Source organism: Astyanax mexicanus, chromosome 1 (assembly GCF_023375975.1).
Source record: "Astyanax mexicanus isolate ESR-SI-001 chromosome 1, AstMex3_surface, whole genome shotgun sequence".
Classification (NCBI taxonomy): Eukaryota; Metazoa; Chordata; class Actinopteri; order Characiformes; family Acestrorhamphidae; genus Astyanax; species Astyanax mexicanus.
In genome coordinates this window covers 122,048,960-122,072,869 of record NC_064408.1, presented here as the reverse complement: position 1 = coordinate 122,072,869, position 23,910 = coordinate 122,048,960, and the positions used below count along the sequence as shown (strand labels likewise).

At 40.9% G+C, this 23,910-nt stretch overlaps 1 protein-coding gene across 7 annotated transcripts in view; it reads left to right on the top strand.

Annotated features, from left to right (window-relative positions):
* Nucleotides 1–22,556, top strand: part of ubr5 (ubiquitin protein ligase E3 component n-recognin 5) — an 88,159-nt gene extending 65,603 nt beyond the window's left edge. For 5 of the 7 annotated variants that reach the window (XM_049467551.1, XM_049467552.1, XM_049467553.1 and 2 more), the window contains 24 exons: nt 785–908; nt 1,004–1,115; nt 1,223–1,354; nt 2,312–2,569; nt 3,401–3,669; nt 4,400–4,611; nt 6,114–6,347; nt 6,943–7,016; nt 7,145–7,317; nt 7,481–7,612; nt 8,684–8,901; nt 9,665–9,785; nt 10,702–11,047; nt 11,613–11,700; nt 12,323–12,467; nt 13,300–13,430; nt 14,380–14,440; nt 14,535–14,713; nt 15,560–15,644; nt 16,371–16,526; nt 17,159–17,272; nt 19,619–19,763; nt 20,730–20,815; nt 21,793–22,556. In XM_049467551.1, coding sequence (XP_049323508.1) covers nt 785–908; nt 1,004–1,115; nt 1,223–1,354; nt 2,312–2,569; nt 3,401–3,669; nt 4,400–4,611; nt 6,114–6,347; nt 6,943–7,016; nt 7,145–7,317; nt 7,481–7,612; nt 8,684–8,901; nt 9,665–9,785; nt 10,702–11,047; nt 11,613–11,700; nt 12,323–12,467; nt 13,300–13,430; nt 14,380–14,440; nt 14,535–14,713; nt 15,560–15,644; nt 16,371–16,526; nt 17,159–17,272; nt 19,619–19,763; nt 20,730–20,815; nt 21,793–22,005 — 3,808 coding nt within the window. In that variant the 3' untranslated portion in view covers nt 22,006–22,556. The remainder of the gene's footprint in view (nt 1–784; nt 909–1,003; nt 1,116–1,222; nt 1,355–2,311; nt 2,570–3,400; nt 3,670–4,399; nt 4,612–6,113; nt 6,348–6,942; nt 7,017–7,144; nt 7,318–7,480; nt 7,613–8,683; nt 8,902–9,664; nt 9,786–10,701; nt 11,048–11,612; nt 11,701–12,322; nt 12,468–13,299; nt 13,431–14,379; nt 14,441–14,534; nt 14,714–15,559; nt 15,645–16,370; nt 16,527–17,158; nt 17,273–19,618; nt 19,764–20,729; nt 20,816–21,792) is intronic. The other 2 variants (XM_022666413.2, XM_022666408.2) reach the window with 1 other exon arrangement.
* Nucleotides 22,557–23,910: the final 1,354 nt, after the last annotated feature.

Genomic DNA, 23,910 nt, shown 5'->3' with positions numbered 1-23,910 from the left:
AGTGCAAACTTGGTACTTTAGTATTACATTTTACAATAGACTACAAAAGCATAATGTTAAATACTTTAGTACCTTTACTTAAAGGTCTCATTCCATCGTTTTATGAATTAATTTTAAAATGTCTAGTTGTGGTATCTAGAATGAGTGGGGAAAAATGCTCTGGTGTTTCTGTATAGCCCTGCTTTAATTCACTAAATTAGAGGTCTCTAAAGAAAGACAGGTTTTGGCCTCTGGCTTATGAATATTCATACATGCAAATATATCGCTTCTGATTGGCCTCAGAACCGCACCGCAGCAGAGAACGCCTACCTGTCTCCCCCCACAGTAAAATTTACAGCTTTAAAACTCAAAGGACAGGTTTTCTGTATAACGGCTGTATACAGCAGTTATAAAGATGCAGCACTATGTGCTCGATAAAGTTAACCCTTGAATTTCAGACTGAGACTTGGTGATTTGGGGCTTGGGTAGTTTTACCACGTCGAAGCCCCAGAGTTCGCTCTATATCATAAAATCCAATGCGACCGGTGTTCTGTCGAGTTGTGCTACCTTTTCAAACTGTGCTTCCCTAGTGTATTTATTTAAGGTCTCTGTAATACGCAGAATCAACCGGAGATCCAATTTAAACCTACAGTTTCTTACACAGGATAGCTAATGCTAACTACTTCTGTAAACAGAGCTGTAAGCTGTTTAGCTGACGAGCTAGCTTGGCTCTTTTTTTATGTTTTATTGTATGAAGTGACGTGTTGAGGTTGTGTTCTGACCTGTATATTACTTGTGCCCCCAGTTCTGGTCAGTCTGCCTCCTCCTACATCATCAGGAATCCTCAGCCACGGCGCAGCAGCCAATCACAGACAGCCCGCGGACGAGACGAGGAGCAGGATGACATTGTATCTGCTGATGTTGAGGAGGTTAGAAAAAACACAATTATAAAGTTAACATGAACACAAAGTAACTCCAGCACAGCATTGTTAATGAATTGGTGGATTATATAATGTGTCTGCAGGTGGAGGTGGTGGAGGGAGTTGCAGGTGAGGAGGATCATCATGATGATCAGGAGGAGCAGGGGGAGGAGACTGCGGAAGCAGAGGGGCAGCATGATGAGCACGATGAGGACGGTAAAGAGCTGAATTCTTTGGTTTTAGACAGAGATTAGAATCTGTTTTAATGGGTTACTGATTTTTCCAAATGAATCACATTGTTTAAACTTGTTTTCTTCCTACAGGAAGTGACATGGAGCTGGATCTGTTGGCTGCTGCAGAGACGGAGAGTGACAGCGAGAGCAACCACAGCAACCAGGACAACGCCAGCGGCCGCCGCAGCGTCGTTACAGCCGCAACAGCTGGGTCTGAAGCAGGTAGTGTTGTAATGATTTGGGGATTATTATTGTTATTATTATTATTATTATTATTATTATTATTATTATTATTACTAGTAGTAGTATTTAACCCTTCTGTTAGGTTCAACTAGCAATAATTTTCCTGAGTCAGATTGATCATCATCCAGGTAGTTTAAAAAAAATGAAGTTTAAATAAATATGCACTATGTATTTTTCGCTCTATAAGGCGCACCGGATTATAGTGCACGTTTATGCAACTCTAGTAAGGAACAGGGGTGTTACCCTTTTTCTTTTTTTCGTTCTAATTCAGCAGATTTCACCGCTGGGTGGCGGCAGGCTACAGGCCGAAAATATTCACCTCTAAAATGCGAAAGAGCTAGCGCTTCACACAGTTAGCGCCTAATGCTGTTCCAGCAGTGCTAGCCAGGGTTAGCAGAAGCCTACAGGCCAATAACACTTACCTATAAAGGGTGAAAGAGCTACTGTTTAGCACGGTTAGTGGCTAATGCTAATGTTGTTCCAGCAGTGTTAGCTGGTGTAAGCAGAAGGCTACAGGCTGTTAACTCACCTCTGAACGATGAAAGAGCTAGCGCTTAGCGTGGTTTTTGGCTAATACTAATGCTGCTCCAGCAGTGTTAGCTGGTGTAAGCAGAAGGCTACAGGCTGTTAATACTCACCTCTAAACAGTGAAAAAGCTAGCACTTTTGTGGTTTGTGGCTAAAGCTAATGCTGCTCTAGCAGTGCTAGCAGGAGTTAGCAGCAGGCTACAGGCTGTTAATACTCACCTCTGAATGGCAAATGGCTAATGCTAATACTTCTCCAGTCTGGGTGCTGGAGAACTAAACTGAAACTCCTGTATAACTCTGTACTTCAGCAGAGTTTATAGACTTTATTGCTCCTTAATACCTGACTGATAAAATAAATGACACCATGTTTGTTTTAAGCCTGACCTCTGACCCTCTCTGCACTCTGAAGGTGCGAGCAGCGTTCCTGCTTTCTTCTCGGAGGACGACTCTCAGTCTAACGACTCCAGCGACTCGGACAGCAGCAGCAGCCAGAGCGACGACGCCGATCAGGAGACGTACCTGCTGGACGAGCCCCTGGAGCGGACCACCGGCTCGGCTCACGCTAACAGCGCCGCCCAGGCCCCCCGATCCATGCAGTGGGCGGTGCGGACCACCCCCAGCCAGCGATCAGCAGGGGGCGCTCCTGCCAGCTCCTCCACGCCAGCAGGTAGATACCCAACACACAACACCGTGACATGATTCAAGCATTGTAGTAAACATCATGCAGCAACCGCTTAGAAACACCACAATATCCACCTAGCAACAGCCTAGCAACTTTACACACACTAGTTGGCAGCACAAACCAGCTAGTTGCCATGCAATCACATGCAATGGATTCTATAGTGTAAGCACCTGGAATACCATAACAGCCACCTAAAAAAAAGCACCATAGCACAAAGCACAATGTTTAACAACACCTTAGCAACCACCTAGAAACCAGCTAACTGCCATGCAATCTCATGCAATGGATTCTATGGTGTTAAAACTTGGAAAACCATAAGAGCCACCTACAAAGCACATAGCAACACCCTAGCAACACCCTAGCAACACCCTAGCAACACCCTAGCAACACCCTAGCAACACCCTAGCAACACCCTAGCAACACCACTAGGGATTTAATAGCAAACACTTGGGATACCATATCTACCCCCAAGAATCACAACAACTACCACCCAGCAACGGCCTTGCAGCCACCTAGAAACCACTTGGCATCAACATAGGTGGTATGCCAGGTGTCTGCTGACCAATCCCAAGCAATGACCTAAAACACACATAGCAACACAATAGCAACCAGCTAGCTACACCATAGCAACCACCTGAGATTGCTTAGCAAACACATAAAAAGCTATTATAACCCCATTATTTATACTATAGCAACCACCTACCATCGCCATGTGTATACCTCATGAACTAGCATAGCAACCACATAATAACCCCATATTATCCACCAAGCAAAACAAACAAACATTTTTAATTCTTATTCTCCTCCCCGCCTCAGCGAGCTCCACAGGGCTGATCTACATCGACCCGTCCAACCTGCGCCGCAGCAGCGCCATCAGCACCAGCGCAGCCGCCGCAGCCGCAGCCCTGGAGGCCAGCAACTCCAGCAGCTACCTGACCTCCGCCAGCAGCCTGGCCCGAGCCTACAGCATCGTCATCCGCCAGATCTCTGACCTCATGAGCCTCATCCCCAAATACAACCACCTGGTGTACTCCCAGTACCCTGCTGCCGTCAAACTCACCTACCAGGACGCAGTCAACCTGCAGGTCAGTCCCAGCGCACGCCCTTCTAACGTTATATACACTTCATTACAGGTAGACACACTAACAGAGCTGTATTTGGGTTCATTCTAAAATGTCAACCTGTAATTAACTCTATATAACATTAGAATAAACCTAGTCTGTGGTCGTTGAGTATCTCTACCTGTAATTAATTCTATATACAGTTACAAAAAAACCAATAAACCTTTAATATGAGTGTCTACCAGTAATAAAATCAATGTTTTTGTTTAGCATTCTAATGTTATATAGAGTTATAGGTAGACACTCACTGATCACTGACTTTGTTTATTTGGGTTTAGTATTCTAATGTTGTATAGAGTTTATTACAGGTAGACAAAATAGCAGACCTCTAACATTAGACTGCTGAACCAAAATGTCATGGTTGGTGAGTGTCTACCTGTAATTAACTCTAACTCTATATAGCTTTAACTAACTACTAACTAGGTTTATTTGAGTTAAGTATTTTTAATTTTACATAGTTAATTACAGGTAGATACTCTCACTGATCACTGACTTTATTATTGTTCATTTGAGTTTAGTATTCTAATGTTAGATACAGTTAGTTACAGGTAGACACTCTCACTGATCACTGACTTTATTAATGTTTATTTGGGTTTAGTATTCTAATGTTATATAGAGTTAATTACAGGTAGATATAGGTACAGGTAGTTTATTTGGGTTTAGTATTGTAAGCTGTATGGTTTTCTCTTTGCAGAACTTTGTGGAGGAGAAACTGATCCCCACCTGGAACTGGATGGTGTCGATCATGGACTCGACTGAAGCTCAGCTGCGTTACGGTTCTGCTCTGAGCTCTGCTGGAGATCCAGGTCACCCCAGCCACCCTCTGCACGCGTCTCAGCACGCCGGCCGCAGAGAGCGCATGACCGCCCGCGAGGAGGCCAGCCTCCGGACCCTGGAGGGACGCAGGTCAGATACCTTTAAAGTAGAGTTTTAACTGCTCTCTATATTGGGGATGCATTGAATATTTGGCAACGGAAAGTATGTAACAACCGAAAATATTCATGTAAAAAATGTCTAAAAAAGCACTTTTGGCATGAAAGTATAGAGGCTAAATAACGTATGCACAGCAATGACTGACTCCTCTAACCTTAAGATTTATTTCAGCTGTGGTGGCAATTTACTAGATTTCACTAAAAAGACAAAAAGGGCTTTTTAAAGTCCCTGTTTAAGCTCAGTCTTCACAAAGCACTGAGGCTACAGTCTGTCATCAACCATCAGTGAGTAATCCAGCTCAGAAAAACATTTAGCATTGCAGCTATCCTACCTGCAGCATTGCTTACTTCTTTTAACTCCACTATTAGTGACTAAAAATGTGCTTTTTACATGAAGGTGAAAATCTGATTTATACATTTCTACATTTCAAGACACAAAACAGAAGCCAAAATGTTTTTTTAACACAAAAGCCCACCTTTCTCTTTTTAAAATCCTTGTTTCAGCTCAGTCTGTCAGCAACCATCAGCGAGTAATCCAGCTCGGAGAAATGGATAACATTGCGGCTTGTTTTAACTCTTAGTGGCTGAAAGTGTGCTTTTGGCATAAAGGTGAAAATCAGATTTATTCCCAACAATGACTCCTCTAACATTAGATTTTTTTTTGGCAGTGATGGCACTTTACTAAATTCCAAGACACAATACTCAAGCCAAAAATGTTTTTTTAACACTAAAAAGAGAAAAAAAAGTACCTGTTTTAGTAAAATTTGTACATGGTACTGTGCCTACAGTCTGTCATCAACCATCAGCAAGTAATCCAGCTCAGAAAAGCGGTTAGCTTTGCAGCTAAACCACTCCAGCCAAGTATAGACCTGCAGCATTGCTTACTTGTTTATAATTCGCTATTAGTGGTTAAAAAAGGTGTAAATCTGATTTCTACCAAACAATGACTCCTCTAACATTAGGATTTTTTTCAGCAGTGGTGGCACTTTACTAGATTCAAACGAAAACTCAAGCCAAAAATATGTGTAACTATAAAAAAGAACAGAGTTCTTGTTTCAGTTCAGTCTTCACAAAGCTTTGTGGCTACAGTCTGTCATCAACCATCAGCGAGTAATCCAGCTCAGAAAAATGGTTAGCATTGGAGCTAAACCTCTCCAGCCTAGTAGAGACCTGTAGCATTGCTTACTTGTTTTAACTCCGCTATTAGTGGTTAAAAATGTGTTTTTGGAATATAGGTGAAAATATAATTTATACCCAACAATGACTCCTCTAACATTAGGTTTTTTTTTTTTTTTTTTAAACTCTAAAAACAGAAGAGTCTTCACACAGCACTGTGGCTACAGTCTGTTATAAACAGTCAGGAAGTAATCCAGCTGGGAAACAGTTAGCATTGCTGCAAAAACAACTGAAGACCAGTTTAAATGCTTGTTTTAGCTTGACTATTAATGTTTACCTGTTTTAATGTTGGTGTTTCAGGCGTGCAGCGACGCTGCTGACCGCTCGTCAGGGTATGATGTCGGCTCGCGGGGACTTCCTGAACTACGCTCTGTCTCTGATGCGTTCCCATAACGACGAGCACTCTGACGTCCTGCCCGTGCTGGACGTCTGCTCCCTCAAGCACGTGGCCTACGTCTTCCAGGCCCTCATCTACTGGATCAAGGCCATGAACCTGCAGACCACCCTGGACACCACCCAGATAGACCGCAAGAGGTTAGAAACAGTCAACTGGGGTTTCTGTGCTCTGTGTAGCCTTTAGGTCTATATGACACAAGCGTAATTACAGTATTTGAAGTCTTTATTATAAGTTGGGTCTTTATTGGCATTAATATAAAAGCAGTGGTGATGTACATTTAAATTAGGAAAAAGTATTAAAATAGAAGATGAACTGATTTTTAGCATTTGAATTACAATTGGAGTACTCTAGAGTTTTACACCGGACAAAAAAAAACACTAATTTTAATTGTCTTACTATTCTGTTCATTAAAAAAGTTAAATAAATGAATTTAAATATTTTTGAAATAAAAGTTTGAGAGAGGGATGAAAATAAATGTGTAATTTATAGGTATTAGCTAATTTTAAATGTGTTTTAGTGATCTCTGTTTTCGTCCATTTTCCATTTTTCTGATTATCTGAGCCGTATAGCTGCTCTGATTAATACTGTGCAAATCTGAATTAATAATCAATAGAAACTCCTTCTTTTATTTTACATTAACTTTAAATTACATTTCAGCAACAGTTGTATTGTTGTATTTCCTAGCCCTGCCTTTAGATCATACTTAATGTTTATTATTTTTTTTAATTGTAGGAACCGTGAGTTGTTGGAACTTGGTTTGGACAACGAGGACTCTGAGCATGAGAACGACGAGGACACCAATCAGAGTGAGTTACTCAGATTTTGCCTTTTTTTTGCCTTAAATACTTTTTTTAATGAATTAGGTAATTTGTTAGAATCTGTACAAATTAAAAAAAAAAGTTCATGTGAGTAAAGATAGCTTGTTTCTATTTAGGCTCCACCCTCCAGGATAAAGAGGAGGAGTCTGTTTCCTCGGAAACCGGACAGCACCACCCGTTCTTCCGCCGATCCGACTCCATGACCTTCCTCGGGTGCATCCCTCCCAATCCCTTTGAAGTCCCTGTCGCCGAGGCCATCCCGCTGGCTGACCAGCCTCACCTGCTGCAGGTGAGAGAACTCTTTCTCTGTGGATTTATTACCTTTTTCTCCAAACCGTGCTGGTCTACAGCGCTCTCAGACCACAGCTGGACACCCCAGATTTATCTGGTTATAAGATGGTTTATTGAGGGAAGCTCTGGTTAATTGATCTGTTCTTTTGTTTGTTTTAAAGCCGAATGCGAGGAAGGAGGATCTGTTCGGGAGACCCAGCCAAGGACTCTACTCTTCCTCCTACATGGCCAGCAAAGGCCTGTCTGACCTTACCGTGGACATGAATTGCTTACAGGTACACGCACACAAGCAGGTAAACCCAGGAAGAAAGGAAAATAAATAAACCCATTGCTCCTCAGGGAAAAAAACGCAATTATAAGGAGATAGGGAGCCCGAGAGACAGAGAGACAGACAGGGCAGGAATGTAAACAAAAGCTCACCAGAAAAGCTTTTTATTTTATTACATTTTTTCATTATCGTTCTTTATAGTTCAAACAACCCCACAGGCTAGGTCATTCATGCTTGCAGGGTCCCCAGTTCTGGGAGATGAATGTGCAAACATTACTATTATGTTTTAAAAGCAATAAGAGTCCATTAATATGTATGAATTTAATTCATATTTAACGTCCTCAAAGTCATTTTGTAACTGCAATTTTATGAGAAAGTCTGAAGCCGTGGGAGCAATTAAAATACAGCTCTGGGAAAAATGAAGGGATTACTTCAGTTTCTGAATCAGTTTCTCTGATTTTACTATTTATAGGTTTATGTAAAATGAACATTGTTGTTTTATTCTATAAAAACAACAAAACAAGTTCATATTCATAACGTTTTAAGAGTTCAGAAATCAATATTTGGTGGAATAACCCTGGTGGTTTTTAATCACAGTTTTTTTCATGCATCTTGGCATCATGTTCTCCTCCACCAGTCTTACACACTGCTTTTGGATAACTTTATGCTTTACACTCCTGGTGCAAAAATTCAAGCAGTTCAGTTTGGTTTGATGGCTTGTGAGCATCCATCTTCCTCTTGATTATATTCCAGAGGTTTTCTATTTGGTAAAATCAAAGAAACTCATCTTTTTTCAGTGGTTTCTTTTTTTTTTTCCAGAGCTGTATATAGCTTGTGATAGTATATGGTATAGTATATCATAATATAGTGTTATGCTGTACTGTGTTTTCTTCATATTGGTTGCATAAAATGGTCTTAAAGATAATTAATAAGGATTTTGGGAAGAATTTAATGTTCAAATGCTTTTGTGATGTGATATAATGTTTTTTTTTTTGCCTTTACATAACGTAGAAATGAAAATGAGCTGTACTGTGGACATTTTATTGAGGAGAAGTTGATCTTTAATGTCTTAATGAATTAATTAATGTCTTCTCAGATTCTGCCCACGAAGATGTCGTACTCCGCTAATATGAAGAACGTTATGAGTATGGAGTCTCGGCAGAGGGGCAGTGAAGATCAGCCGACATCAGCGCAGGAAATGGACACCTCTAAACCTGGCCCCTCCCCCCACGACCTGGCCGCCCAATTAAAGAGCAGCCTGCTGGCAGAGATCGGTCTGACGGAGAGTGACGGCCCACCGCTGCCCACGTTTATGTAAGAGTTAATGTCGTATTGCTGCTTTCTGTGAAGCATTTTTACATACATGCACTGGTGATTTTAATATATTTTTTTAATCATCATATTTATTAAGCAGTTATTATCCTGTAATCATCCACTAGGGACAGCCCTAATTCTATACATCTGCATATTGTTGTTTTACCTGTTTTAAGTTATTACATTTAGCAACCACCTATAAACCGCTTAGCAACACCATAGCAACCACCACAGATACCTTAGCAACACCTTAGCAACACCATAACAATACCTTTGCAACACCTTAGCAACTGCCACAGACACCATAGCAACGCTGTAGCAACCAGCTTAGCAACACCTTAGCAACCACCTGTCAACCGCTTATTAACACTTTAGCAACTAACTAGCAACCACTTAGCAACACATTAGTAACTGCCACAGACACCATTGCAACACATTAGTAACTACCTATAAACCGCTTAGCAACACTTTAGCAACACCTTAGAAACTGCCACAGACACCACAGCAACCACTTAGCAACAAACCATTCACGAATCAGCACTGCAAGTCTAGTTACATTTGATAATGTGTTACATTAAGAAACATTGATTCGTACAAAAAAAAAATCTACACTTTTTTGTTAATGTTATTAAACTGTGTAGTGAGTTTAAAAAGTTGCCTTCACTGTTGCAGACTAGGGTTTTAATCAGCTGTCTCCTCAGTACAGTTATTGTTCTGGTTCCAATTCTAATGCTTTATTCTGGTGTGTGTTTGTTTCTGTCAGTCCTCACTGCAGCTTCATGGGTATGGTGATTTCTCATGATATGCTGTTGGGCCGGTGGCGTCTCTCCCTCGAGCTGTTTGGACGAGTCTTCATGGAGGATGTAGGAGCTGAACCTGGATCTGTGAGTAACACAGCATTAAACTCCAGTGTTGAACCTCATTCTGAAAGGAATCATTTTACATTGGGAGGTGGGGAAATGCAGCTGCTGGGGTTTCCTGTGCCTTTAGAGTTTATTAGTCTAAGAAAATATCGAGATCAGTTAGATTATCATAATATATGATCTACAAGTTTACCTAAGGGAGTCTAGGGGAAGGACTACACACTGAAAGTGACTGTCTGAAACTGGGGGATATACCCAGGATGCAAATAGAAAAGAAGCCTCCAATGGCAACAGACTAAACTCTGTTATTATTATTATTATAAGTTATTATAAGTTGATTCCTTTTTTTTTTAAATCTCAGTATGAATGTATGGATACTGGAAAATGTTTATCTTAAGCTCTATTCAGATGGGATTAGTCTTTTGCAATTGAAAAAAACAGGAGGACCAGTGAGTTTTTAGGCTTTCTCAGTCACATGACAGTAGCTTCAGTAGCTACAGAATTCAGTAGCTCCTCCATTTCCACTCGCTGTTGTGTTTTTAACATGGATCTCCATGGAAATGCGCACCTAAAGTGTAATTACGGTGCGCAGCAGTGGACAAATAGCTGTTTTATTAAACTCGAGGAGATGAAACTCAGTGATGTGAGTCTGGACAGGACTAAAATAACCGGAGGACAACGGAGTTCAGAGGAAAACAGTAGATAATTCAGTCTGCAGTTTTTTCTCAGAGGACTGCTGAGAAAAACACGTAAATGGTTGTTCTGGGCGGGAATAAAATCACAGAGGATTAAACCCCCCCATAAAAGAGAAAATTACCCCAGAACCCCCTGAGAAACTAATCCCACCCAGATGGCGCTTTATTTATTTAAGTTAAAATAAATAGTGGGTTTGTGGTGCACCTCGTATAACCAGGCTAAACCGTTCCTCCGCCCGCAGATTCTGACGGAGCTGGGCGGGTTCGAGGTGAAGGAGTCGAAGTTCCGCAGGGAGATGGAGAAGCTGAGGAACCTGCAGTCCCGGGATCTGGCTCTGGAGGTGGACCGGGACCGGGACCAGCTGATCCAGCAGACCATGAGGCAGCTGAACACGCACTTCGGCCGGCGCTGCGCCACCACGCCCATGGCCGTGCACCGCGTCAAGGTCACGTTCAAGGACGAGCCGGGGGAGGGCAGCGGCGTGGCTCGCAGCTTCTACACCGCCATCGCCCAGGCCTTCCTGTCCAACGACAAACTGCCCAACCTCGACTGCGTGCAGAGCGTCAGCAAGGGCATGCAGGCCAGCAGTGAGTGCTCTCGCGCTGTATCTCTCTCTCGTTCTCTCTCTCTTGCTGTGTCTGGCTCATCTGCCTCTCACGATGTCGCGCTCTGGCTTACTGTCTCTCTGTTTTGCTCTCACGCTCTCTCTCGCTCTCTCTCATGCTCTGGCTCACTGTCTCTTGCTCTCTCTCTCTCTCTCTCTCTCGCACTTTCTGTCTCTGTCTCTTGCTCTCTCTCTCTCGCACTTTCTCTCTGTTTTGCTCTGTCTCACGCTCTGTCTCACTGTCTCTTTTCGCTCTCTCTCTTGCTCTGTCTCACTGTGTTGTTGCTCTCTCGCTCTGTCTCACTGTCTCTGTCGCTTTCTCGCTCTCTGGTTCTCACGCTGTCTCTTGCTCTCTCGCTGTCTTTGTCTCTTGCGCTCTTTCTCTCTCTCTCTCTCTCTCTCTCTCTCTCTCTCTCCCTCTCTCTCCCTCTCTCTCTGGCTTTTTCCTCTCTCTGCCTCTATCTCGTTCTGTCTCTATTGTGATATCATCATTACCATGGAAAACCCTGTGATTGGGTTAAAAGTAGAACGTTTGTATGTGTTTGTAGATCTGATGCAGCGTCTGAGGAACCGAGACCGAGAACGTGAGAGGAGGAGCGGGGGTCTGAGGGCGGGGTCCAGACGGGACCGGGACAGGTGAGACTGAACAGTCCCAAACCAACCTTTTACAGCGTAACTGCCATTATCACACACTCAGGTCCCATTACTGAGCTTATTTTTTTTTAGAAACTGAACCCCAGTGGTCTTTATAGGAAGTGTAAATCTCATTATACACCTTTAATTAATTACACCTGATGACGAATTGTCACATGTCACTTGAGCACATTGGTTCTGCTGATTGGTCAGAGCTGTTTAGGGTGGAAAAAAGTAAATACAAGAAGAAGGTTCTGTCTGTGTAGTTAATAGCTTTAGTAATTATCTGTGTAATAAACCAGGTTAAACTGCACCTGAACAGCTGTTTGGCTCAAACCTGTGGAGTATATTTGGTAGTCAGGTCAAATCAAGCTCTGATCACGTTTTTACCACAAACTAACTGGACTACTCTTGCAGGTCTTGGTATGGTTGTTTTGGTCTGAACCCAGGTGTCTGTTTTAATAAGAAAAAAAAAGTGATGGTGTAAAAACATCCTAATTTGTGTTAAATTGTGATTGATAGCTTTATTTATAGAATGTGCTTTTTGCAGCTCTAGTTGGGAAACTGAAATCAGTGTTAAACTAGGCTTTATTTGATATTTTTTTTTCTGTGTTTTCTGCTGCAGGGATTCCAGAAGGCAGCTGTCCATCGACACCCGGCCGTTCAGACCAGCGTCTGAAGGGAATCCGAGCGACGAGCCGGATCCTCTACCTGCTCACAGACAGGCTTTAGGAGAGCGCCTGTACCCACGGGTTCATGCCATGCAGCCGGTAAGAACTCCCAAACTGACTCTTTTTTTTTTTTTTTTTTTCTTTCATTTTTATTATTTTATTTACTAGTGTAAGAAATGCTATTTTCTGTCATTACCAAAGGCGCGAAAAGTATTCCCATTCATTACTCAGGTAGCAACACATTACCAGCCACCTGAAATATCATTCCAGCCACCTGAAATACCATAGCTACATCCCTAAATACACCTGAAATACCACCTGAAATACATTAGCAACCACCTGGTATCCCTTTGCTACCATCTAAAATACCGTAGAAACACATTAGCAACCAAATGAAATACAATAGCAACACATTAGCAGACACCTGGGATAACTTTCGCCACCACCTCGAAAAGCACAACAACACATTAGCAACCGCCTGAAATACCATAGCAACACATTAGCAGACACCTGGGATAACTTTCGCTACCACCTGGAAAAGCACAGCAACACATTAGCAACCACCTGAAATACCTTAGCAACACATTAGCAACCACCTGAAATACCTTAGCAACACATTAGCAGTCGCCAGAGATGCCTTTGCTACCACCTGAAATAACATTAGCAAACCACCTAAAATACCATAGCAACACATTAGTAGCCACCTGGAATACCTTCGCTACCACCTGAAATACTATAGCAACATGATAGCAGCCAATTAGGATACTGAAATATGAAATGGGGGGCGCTTTATATTGTGTTGGAATAAATTCACTTGTCATTTAATAACAGTTTGAGGTTTTTAAGGATATTTTCACAGATTTGAGGGTGTTGTATTTAAATGTTATTCTGAGCACAGTTCTGGTGTATTAAACTGGTCTGTGATCTGCAGGCGTTTGCCAGTAAGATCACTGGGATGCTGCTGGAGCTTTCTCCAGCTCAGCTGCTGCTGCTGTTGGCCAGCGAGGACTCGCTCAGAGCTCGAGTGGAGGAGGCCATGGAGCTCCTCATCACACACGGAAGGTACGACTCAACTCTACGACTTTAATTCTGTTTAATAAAGATAAATGACTTTTTTTTTATAAATGTAAAAATGACTGTTCTGGTGAAGTGCAGCAGTTTATAGACACATTTGTATGATTGGTACCACTTTAAATTAAGTCTCTTTAAAAAGAGTTTATAAAGGAGTTTATTCATGTTATTAATTGGGTAATAATTATCTAAATACCTGAAATACCACAGCAACCTGGGATGCCTTCTCTACCAACGGAATCAATAAAAACACATTAGCAACCGCCTGGGATACCTTTGCTACCAACTGAAATATCATGGCCACACCTTAGCAATTGCCTTGGATACCTTCGCTACCAACTGAAATAGCAACTCCTAAGCAACCACCTGAAATACCATAGCAACACATTATTAGTAGCCACCTGGAAAAACAAATGAAATACCGTAGCAACACATTAGCAACCACCTGGGATATGTTCACTACCACCTGAAATACTATAGCAACACTTTAGCAATCGCCTGGGATAACTTGGCTAAAATACCATAGCAACAAATTATCAGCCACCTGGGATACCTTCGCTACTAACTGAAATACCATAGCAACACCTTAGCAACTACCTGTGATACCTTCGTTAAATACTTTTAAAAAAAAAAACACGTCAGAAAAACAATAGAAAGGGCAGATCTTTCTGGATACTTATCTTATTTTGTCTTTTCAGTTGTTCTGTATAAAGTATTAATATATTGGTTATGAACTTAATGTATTTAACTATCTAGATTACTTTTTTTTAATCCAGTATTTAGAATATAATAACCTGATAATATGATATAATCATATTATATTAGATTATTTAAGTAATTATCTGTGGACATGAGCAAGACTCATATATATGCAAAACCAAAAAACATTTATTGGCACTCTCTTTCATACAGTCTTACTGTTTTTATTATTTGTCTGTAGGGAAAATGGTGCAGACAGTATACTGGACCTCGGTCTCCTCGACACTCCAGAGAAAGCACAGGTACAGTACTGAGGCTTTAAAGCGTGAAGTTCTGATTGGTTCTATATTCTGTATATAAATAGTGTTATTAACTGTATGTCGTGTGCTCCTGCAGCAGGAGAACAGGAAGAGGCACGGCTCCACCCGCAGCGTGGTGGATATGGAGCTGGATGATCCGGACGATGGAGACGATAACGCTCCTCTCTTCTACCAGCCCGGAAAGAGGGGCTTCTACTCCCCCCGGCCCGGCAAGAACACCGAGGCCAGACTCAACTGCTTCAGAAACATCGGCAGGTGCGTAACCTGCGTGAACTAGTACAGAATATATACAGTAAATGTGCCATTTACATTATAATGGTATGTTTAAAGAATTACAGGAAATGTCATTTAAAAAAAATGTATGTCTTTGAAAAAAAAACTGCCAGTAACGGTTATAGTACAAAATGCCTTTATAAAATCTAATTTTTAAATAGACAGTAAAATTTACATGGTAATGTGCTAATATGTGTTAAATTGCTGAAGGATGCCCCAAAGAGGCTTAATGTGGTTAAGGTCTGGATACATGCTTTGACAGTCCAGCACCCATACTCTCAGCTTCATCTAGGTGTGTTTGGGTTTTTTTTTTTTTTTTTCATGTTATCTGTGCTCTTGGTTTGCTTGTATTCAGTAAACTGTTGGCAGGCTTTCTTGTGCGTCAGCTTCAGAAGAGGCTACCTTCTATTACAATGCCATGCAGGTAGTTTTGATGCAGTATACAGCATATGGTCTGAGCACTGCAGGCTGACCGCCCGCTTCTTCAATTCAAACTCAACCTCTGCAACAATGTTGGCAGCACTCGTATGTCTGAAATGGCTGTCTGTTTAGTTATTTCGAGGGAGCAGCAAATGTACAAACTTATACAAGCTCTACACTCTACACAAAGTGTCGTATCTTCAGTGTTGCCCCATTAATTTCCCCTCTGGGATCAATAACTCAATTTACTTACGTTTGTGAGATACTGTATTTACAGTTTGATTACATATAGTGTATTGTGTATAAAATGTTTGTGTTTCATGATTAACTGATTTATGAATTGATGTGTTTTTTTGAGTTTATGAACTGTTTAGTAACAGAAGTGAATTTACTGTGTTCTCTCTGTAGAATACTGGGGCTGTGTCTCCTGCAGAACGAGCTCTGCCCAATCACCCTCAACAGACACGTCATCAAGGTGTTGCTCGGTAGGAAGGTGAGTGTTGAACATGGTAATTCACTATTCATAATTCGCATTATAAGCTGCACTTAAAATCGTTTAATTTTCCCAAAAATCATCAGTTCTCCTTATAATCCGGTGCTCCTGGTGTATGAATCAGTCAGGTATTAAGGAGCAGTAAAGTCACTCTGCTGAAGTACAGAGTTACACAGGAGTTTCAGTTTAGTTCTCCAGCACCCAGACTGGAGCAGTATTAGCATTAGCATTAGCCGCTAACCATGCAAAGCGCTAGCTCTTTTGCCTTTGAGAAGTGAGTATATCAGACTGTAGTCTGCGTGTTAAAACAAACTACATGGGATGAAACACTAGCTAATATCACCCATGACTGGAACACTCAGGGTTTCTCAGTGTAGCGCTATCGGGCAGCATTTACTAGCGCTAAGCACTGCTAACTAATTTTGCTGTTGAAAATATTGGAAGCTTACTGTAAACAAACTGAAGTGCTTTACTCACCTCTTTTCATGAGAAGAATTAAATAAAAAATGTATTAGAAGGAAAACATGGCGATACCCCTGTTCCTTACTAGTGTCGCATAATGAGCCTTATAATCCAGTGCGCTTTATGTATGAAAATAGACCAGAAAATAGACGTTTATTGAAAGTGCGCTTTATAATCGGAAAAATATGGTAATTATAAAAAGCAGGTGTAGCCTGTGTGTGTGTTGGGTTGTGTACTGATGTGTGTGTTCTTTGTGTAAAACAGGTGAACTGGCACGACTTCGCCTTCTTCGACCCGGTGATGTACGAGAGTTTACGGCAGCTGATTCGTCACTCGCAGACGGGCGAGGCTGAGGCTGTGTTCGCGGCGATGGATCTGGCCTTCGCTATCGATCTCTGTAAAGAGGAAGGATCTGGACAGGTAGCGGACCTTAACCTTACCTACTTCTGAATCAAAACCTTGTATCTGTAATGGATGGAAAACAGCATTCTTAAACACTAAGATCAATTCTGAGCCATTCATTAGAAAAAAAATCTCACTGCTACCTATTTTTTTGCTTAATATTTCATGATGTGCAGTGTGTTAAGGTAAAATTTACAGTTTTGGTTTGATATATTTACAAATTGTGCACTTTGCTACCATGTAATGGCCTTGGACTGGATGATTTGGCCACAGTTTATATCGCAATATACTACTGCATCTTAAAAATAAGAATCATTAAAAGATTTCAGTACTTACTTTATTTCAGTAATTCAATTTAAAATGTGAAGTAATAATTGTTTTAAGCACAGTGATCTATTTTAAACATTTATTTTATTGATTATGATGATTACGGTTTACAGCCAATGAAAACCGAAAAATCAGTATCCCATATTCTTCCATGAATTATGAATTATTTTATTAGCTTGGAGTGTTTTCAGGAGGTACACATTGTTCTACATTCATCTTGATATTTTCAGTAGTTATGACCTATTTGTTTGGTTTGTTCGCCTAAAATCACTGCAACATTATAGAAAGCTGAGGTGTATTATGTTCCTGTTGTTTGTGATCAGGTGGAGCTCCTGACGGGCGGAGCGAACATGCCGGTGACTCCTCAGAACGTGTACGAGTACGTGAGGAAGTACGCTGAGCACAGGATGCTGGTTGTAGCTGAACAGCCTCTACATGTAAGTAATCTTTGAATTTAGACTTGATTTATGCTTTCTTTACAGATCCTGGTTTATTGCTTCATACGAGTTTCAATAATAAGAGTTTAATAATGACTAATAAACATTAATAGGTATTACGTGAATAGAGGTGTGGTAGCTTAGCCTGTACTGTACTGTAATACATTTAAAAACATGTCCTGTTAGTTCTGGGTATCGATTTAAATTTTTCCAAACCGATACTTTAAATTTAGTGTCGATACCCAAACGATTACCCAAACTTTTTCAGTTACCTTTTTTTGTGTATGAGTGAGCAAGGGACAAAATGAGGGAGAGAGATTTAAAGCGAGGGACAAAGTGAAAGACAAATCAAAAGACAAAGCGTGATTCAAAGCGAGTGAGCCAGAGGCAAAGCAAGTGAGCGCGAGACAAAAGGAGAGACAAAGCGAGTGAGTGAGGGTCTAAGCGAAAGTCAAAGCGTAACAGTGGGTAACTGAGGTGAGAGAGAAACAAAGAGAGACACAGTGAGTGAGCGAGAGTGACCGTAAAGACAAAGCGAGTGAGTGAGAGACAAGGAGCAACAGAGTGAGCGAGAGACAAAGCGAGTGAGCGAGTAAAACAAAGCAAAAGTCCAAACCAGTGGGTGACTGAGTTGATAGAGATGAAGTGAATGAGCGAGAGTCAAAGTGAAAGATAAACCAAAAGACAAAGCGAGCGAGTGAGAGACAAAAGAAGAGACCAAGTGAGTGAGCGAGAGAAAAAACAAGTGAGCGATAGACAAAGCGAAAGTCAAAACGAATGGGAGACCTGAGGTGAGAGAGATAGTGAATGAGCGAGAGTCAAAGAAGACAAACCAAAAGACAAAGCCAGTGAGCGAGAGACGAAGCGAGTGAGTGTTTCTCTCTCTTGCTCACTGTCTCTGTGTGAGAGACCAAGCGAGTGAGTGAGGGAGAGAGACAAAGCGAGTGGCAAAGCAAGAGAAAAAGCGAGTAAGCAAGAGCCCGAGCGACGGACAAAGTGAGAGAGAGACAGAGCGACGGACAAAGTGAGAGAGCGACAGAGCGACGGACAAAGTGAGAGAGAGACAGAGCGGCGGACAAAGTGAGAGAGCGACAGCGACGGACAAAGTCAGAGAGCAACGGACAAAGTGAGAGAGCGACAGAGCGACGGACAAAGTGAGAGAGAGACAGAGCGACAGACAAAGTGAGAGAGCGACAGAGCGACGGACAAAGTGAGAGAGCGACAGAGCGACGGACAAAGTGAGAGAGCGACAGAGCGACGGACAAAGTGAGAGAGCGACAGAGCGACGGACAAAGTGAGAGAGCGACAGAGCGACGGACAAAGTGAGAGAGCGACAGAGCGACGGACAAAGTGAGAGAGAGACAGAGCGACGGACAAAGTGAGAGAGAGACAGAGCGACGGACAAAGTGAGAGAGAGACAGAGCGACGGACAAAGTGAGAGAGAGACAGAGCGACGGACAAAGTGAGAGAGAGACAGAGCGACGGACAAAGTGAGAGAGCGACGGACAAAGTGAGAGAGCGACGGACAAAGTGAGAGAGCCACGGACAAAGTGAGAGAGCCACGGACAAAGTGAGAGAGCCACGGACAAAGTGAGAGAGCCACGGACAAAGTGAGAGAGCCACGGACAAAGTGAGAGAGAGACAGAGCAGCAGTTTGCCAATAATTTTTAATTATTGTCATTTTTGTGCGCCAGGGCATTTAATGCAAAATATCACAAACAGGCAGAGAATTGTTTAGACCTTTCGGTATTCAGTAGGTGTTTGGATATCAAGAACCAAATAGCTCCCTACACTCTAGAAATGGCACAAAACAATTAATATTCAGCAATGTAGATTAAAACAATTTGTCTACTCTAAAGGTTCATTGTCAGCTAATCGTTAATTTGTTGGCCTAGACCAAGTACTTACACAATTTACGCTCTCCTCAACCTGCGTCTCCAAAAGTGCCAAACACAACACATTACACACTTCCTCACTAAACAGCAGCACTTTTCACACTTAAAGAACAATGTCCAGGACTTTTAACAGCATTTAAATTCTATGTTCAGTCCTTTCTATCATTTTGAAGCAAAGATAAAAAAAAAAGCTAGAAACAGGAGCCGTTCCTATAGCAAGCTGAAATGGAGCACATAGCAGAAATAATCGCTGACTAATCGACTAATAATCGTTAAATTAAATTAGTCGACTACCAAATAAATAATTAGTTTCAGCCCTAGTGTACATAATGTTCAACAGAGCACTGTGTATTAAAGCGTATTGTTGCCTGACTCTGCTCTCTTAATTAAACGAAAGTAAGTAGACTGCTATAACAATAACTTTTTTTATTTATTTATTTTTTTTATTCAGGCTATGAGGAAGGGGCTCCTAGACGTGCTTCCAAAGAACGCTCTGGAGGACCTGACGGCCGAGGACTTCCGGCTGCTGGTGAACGGCTGTGGGGAGGTCAACGTCCAGATGCTCATCAGCTTCACCTCCTTCAACGACGAGTCCGGTACGAGCCTCCAGATTCAGACTTTCATTAAAGAAATAATAATCAGCATCGAGATTGCTGATTATTTACTGGTTTGAATTCCAGTCATGCAGCTTGCCATCAGCTGCCGGAGCCCTGAGAGAGCACACTTGGCCTTGCTCTCTCTGGGTGGGTACAGTAGATGGCGCTCTTTCTTTCTCCTCATCACTTCTAGGGTGATGTGGATCAGCACAAGGCTGCGTCTGTGAGCTGATGTATCAAAACTGAGTCGCTGCGCTTTCCTCCGAGTGTTAGCGCTGTGATGCTACTCGTTCAAAAGCAGTTGAAATAAAGGCAGAGTCTGACTTCACATGTATCGGAGGAGGCATGTGCTAGTCTTCACCCTCCTTCTGGTGTTGCGGCATCACTAGTAATAGGGGGAGATACAGATTAGTAGCAGCTGAATTAGTGGGACAATTATCCTAGCTAAAAAAATAAGGGTACATTTGAAATGGAAAAATAAAAAAAGTAGCCTTATCTCTACAGGATTTGTACGTTAATGAAAAACCTGGAAAAGTCATGGAATCAGAAAATTGCAATTTCCAGGCCTGGATAATTTTGGAAAAATAAAAATACCCGGAAAGTTTTGGAACAGTCATGGAAATTTGCTCTACAAATATTTGTTTCAGTTTATCGATGAAAAAAATAAGTTTTGAACAAATAAATACATCAGCTCAGATTTAATTCAGTAATCAATCAATTTTAATTGTAGTTTTAGTTGATTCTTGGTTTTATTGTCCATGTCTGTGCTGATGTTTTAAAAATCGTATGGTCATGAAAACTGAAAAACATCATGGAAACGTATAGGTTAAAACGTGTATGAAACTGTCTGTACAGTGATCTTCTGCTGCAGACTGAGCTGTGAAATGATGGTGTTTGTAGTTTTTTCTGTATAATTTGTTTTATGTTCTGGTGTTTTAACGCTGTGTGTGTTTTGTGGTTCTGCAGGGGAGAACGCTGAGAAGCTGCTGCAGTTTAAGCGCTGGTTCTGGTCCATCGTGGAGAAAATGAGCATGACTGAGAGGCAGGACCTGGTAAGACTTTCAGTGATTTGTCTTTGGGGCTAAAAAAATACTCACTGTGGAAGTGAAAACACTTTTAAAAATGCCATGTTTTTATTTCTTTATTACTGTGTATTTTGCACTTAAATTAACGTTAATTAATCAATTAACGTCTATTTTTATACATAAGTCACATTAAATAAAGCTCATTTTAAGCAATACTTGTAAGGAACAGGTAGTGTTGTGCGATATGAGGATAAATATCGTGAGGATGATAGAAAAGTGTCTATCGTGCTCCTTACCTTCTATCGTCTCTATCGTTTCTACAGTAATTTCATCAATTATTCATGCAAATATATAAAGTAGGCTACGATGAAATGTATTGGCGTGGTCACTTTGCATAAACTCAGTTTATATAAGTGATAATAAAGTAATCTTTACAAAAAAGCTTCATAATGAGGTTTACGTTATTTGACGGACACTTTAAAAAATGTTGAGTTATTTTGATAACTTAAATACTTGTATATTTTTGAAAAGAAATTAGCTACTGCATCTACCTCATTTGTTTTCATTTGATACATATATACTGCAGCACTAAAAGGTAGTAATTCTCATTTGTGAAAGTTTGGTTTAATGTCACTTTGAAATGAAGTTGGAAAAAAGTAAGCAATGATATTATTTTGTAATATATTTTTCGAAGAATAACTGAAAACATACTTAAATGTGATATATCGTGATATATATCATTATCTTGATATAAAAAATTACATATCGTGATATATGATTTTTCCCATATCGCCCAGCACTAGTTACATATATGAAAGAACTGTTTGAAAAGGTTCCACCAGCTAAAATACTTCATTTTCATGTGAATATTCGTATAAAGACACTGGTTTAAGTCTGTGATGCTGAAGTTATGAACATTATCGATGCTACAAAACATGTTATAGCCAATATAGTTCTGATGTGATACAAAACCCTAATAAACTAAAACCTCATCTGTGCTTCAGGTGTATTTCTGGACGTCCAGCCCGTCTCTCCCCGCCAGCGAGGAGGGGTTCCAGCCCATGCCCTCCATCACCATCCGGCCGCCGGACGACCAGCACCTGCCCACGGCAAACACCTGTATCTCCCGGCTCTACGTCCCGCTGTACTCCTCCAAACAGATCCTCAAACAGAAACTTTTACTAGCCATCAAGACCAAGAACTTCGGTTTTGTGTAGAGGCGGACGAGCGCAGACGTTTACCCGTTGTGTAATATTACTAGTTCCATTTTTGTAGATTTATTTTTTGTCTATACAATTTTATGAAATTTAAAAGAGAAGTGCTGTCATGTCCTTGGCGGTAGGGTTTCTTTCTTCTTCTTTCTTTTTTTCCCTCCTTCCTTTTTCTTGTTTTTTCAGGTCTGAGTTGTGAACGCAGACGCCGCTTGTTCTTATTTCGTTTTTATTTTCGTTTTTTCCCTGAGTAATTAACACATTCCTGCATTGGCTTAGTGAAGTCGGGGCCCTCGGCTCCGTCGGCTCCGACCGCGACTTCCCTCGGAAACTTCGGCCGGCAGCAAACTGTCCGCCGAACCCCAGCCAAAGATGACAGCAGACGTATTTAAAGAAAAAGAAGAGTTTCACTGTGATTATGAATTGTTTTCCCCCCCCGTTACCCTGAATATAAAAGTTATGACTGAGAGTTCACTGCTGCCTTTGTGGAAAGTCATTTTTTTCTTGTATAGGGGGAAGTAGGGAATTTCAAAATAAACTTGGATGCAAACTATTAATTTTGGCTTTATTTCATTTATTGATTCAACATCATTCAGATTTGTCTGAGTTTAATCCACTGCATCAATTCACAATACTGTTGCTATGGCTGTCTGCACTCAAATTCAGACCATTCAGACCTGTTTTTCCAAAAAACAAAATTTTCCAAGATGGCTTCCTTTCTATGAGTTCGTTTTCCCTAAGTATGGTAGATTGACCAATTTTTAATTATCATTGGCATCTAAATATTAAACAATAGTTTAAAAGTATAGGAGATTCAATACTAAAGATATAAGCCAACGATTTTGAATTTGAAACTGTTTTGGGTTTATAATTTAGGGCCCAGTGTTATAATTTAGGGACTCAATGGGAAAAATGAAGGATGAATAAATGAGAAATAGACGAGTGCAGGCTCTGTCCTGCCTTGGCTGTCGGACAAAAGGAAAACTGGGATTTCTCATGGAGGAGAACGAATGGGAGTCAATAGTAGAAATGAGGCATGAAAATAAAACGACAAATTAAATGAGTGCAAGACAAAATAGAAGGGAATTTCTGGTCAGGGGGCCTGTCCTGAGATTAGAGTGTAGATCAGGGGTGTCAACTACGGCCCGCGGGTTGACACCCCTAAGTCTAAAAGTGGCCGTAATTAAGGAGTTTAATATTAAGAGACATCATGTAATGAAACATCAATTTGAAAAATCTTAGTTTACACAACACTGTCAAAGATAAAGATAGTAAGTCAAGTAAAATCGTGTGTAAATGAAATAATAAGGAAAAATGTATTATTTAAAGTGGTATATTTCATTATTTGTTTTATTACAGAGTGTGGCCCGGGACTTCAAATATATTTCTCCTTCTGGCCCCCAACAAAAAAAGTTTGGACACCCCTGGTGTAGATGAAACACATTACACCTTCAAAGCAAACAATATGTAGTTGAAATGTTGCTATCATCTCAAAAGCTGCAGAAGTAGTTGCATGCTGACAAATGTGACTAAGATAATATTATTAATACGGATAATGGTATAGCTGCGCATATATCTGGTGTATTGGATTATTTTTCAGTATTTATTAATTTTTCATGCCACATTACACATAGCGTAATGTGCAGATCATCCCAATATGTCTAGCTATTAAATTTAATCACAGAAGCTATTTATTTCACATTTAATATGGTGGCTGTTTTGAGAAATGTCCGCCATCTTGGATTTCCAGGTGTGCTTTTCTGGTAATGTAGGTTCAAATGATTTTTCATGTCAAATTTGATGCTTAGATTTTATGTAGAATCATGAAAAAAAAAGCGTTTTTCTATGTTTTCGAGACAAATCTAAAATAGTATGGTGTGCACCAGTGCTTATAAACTGGAATGTCACAGC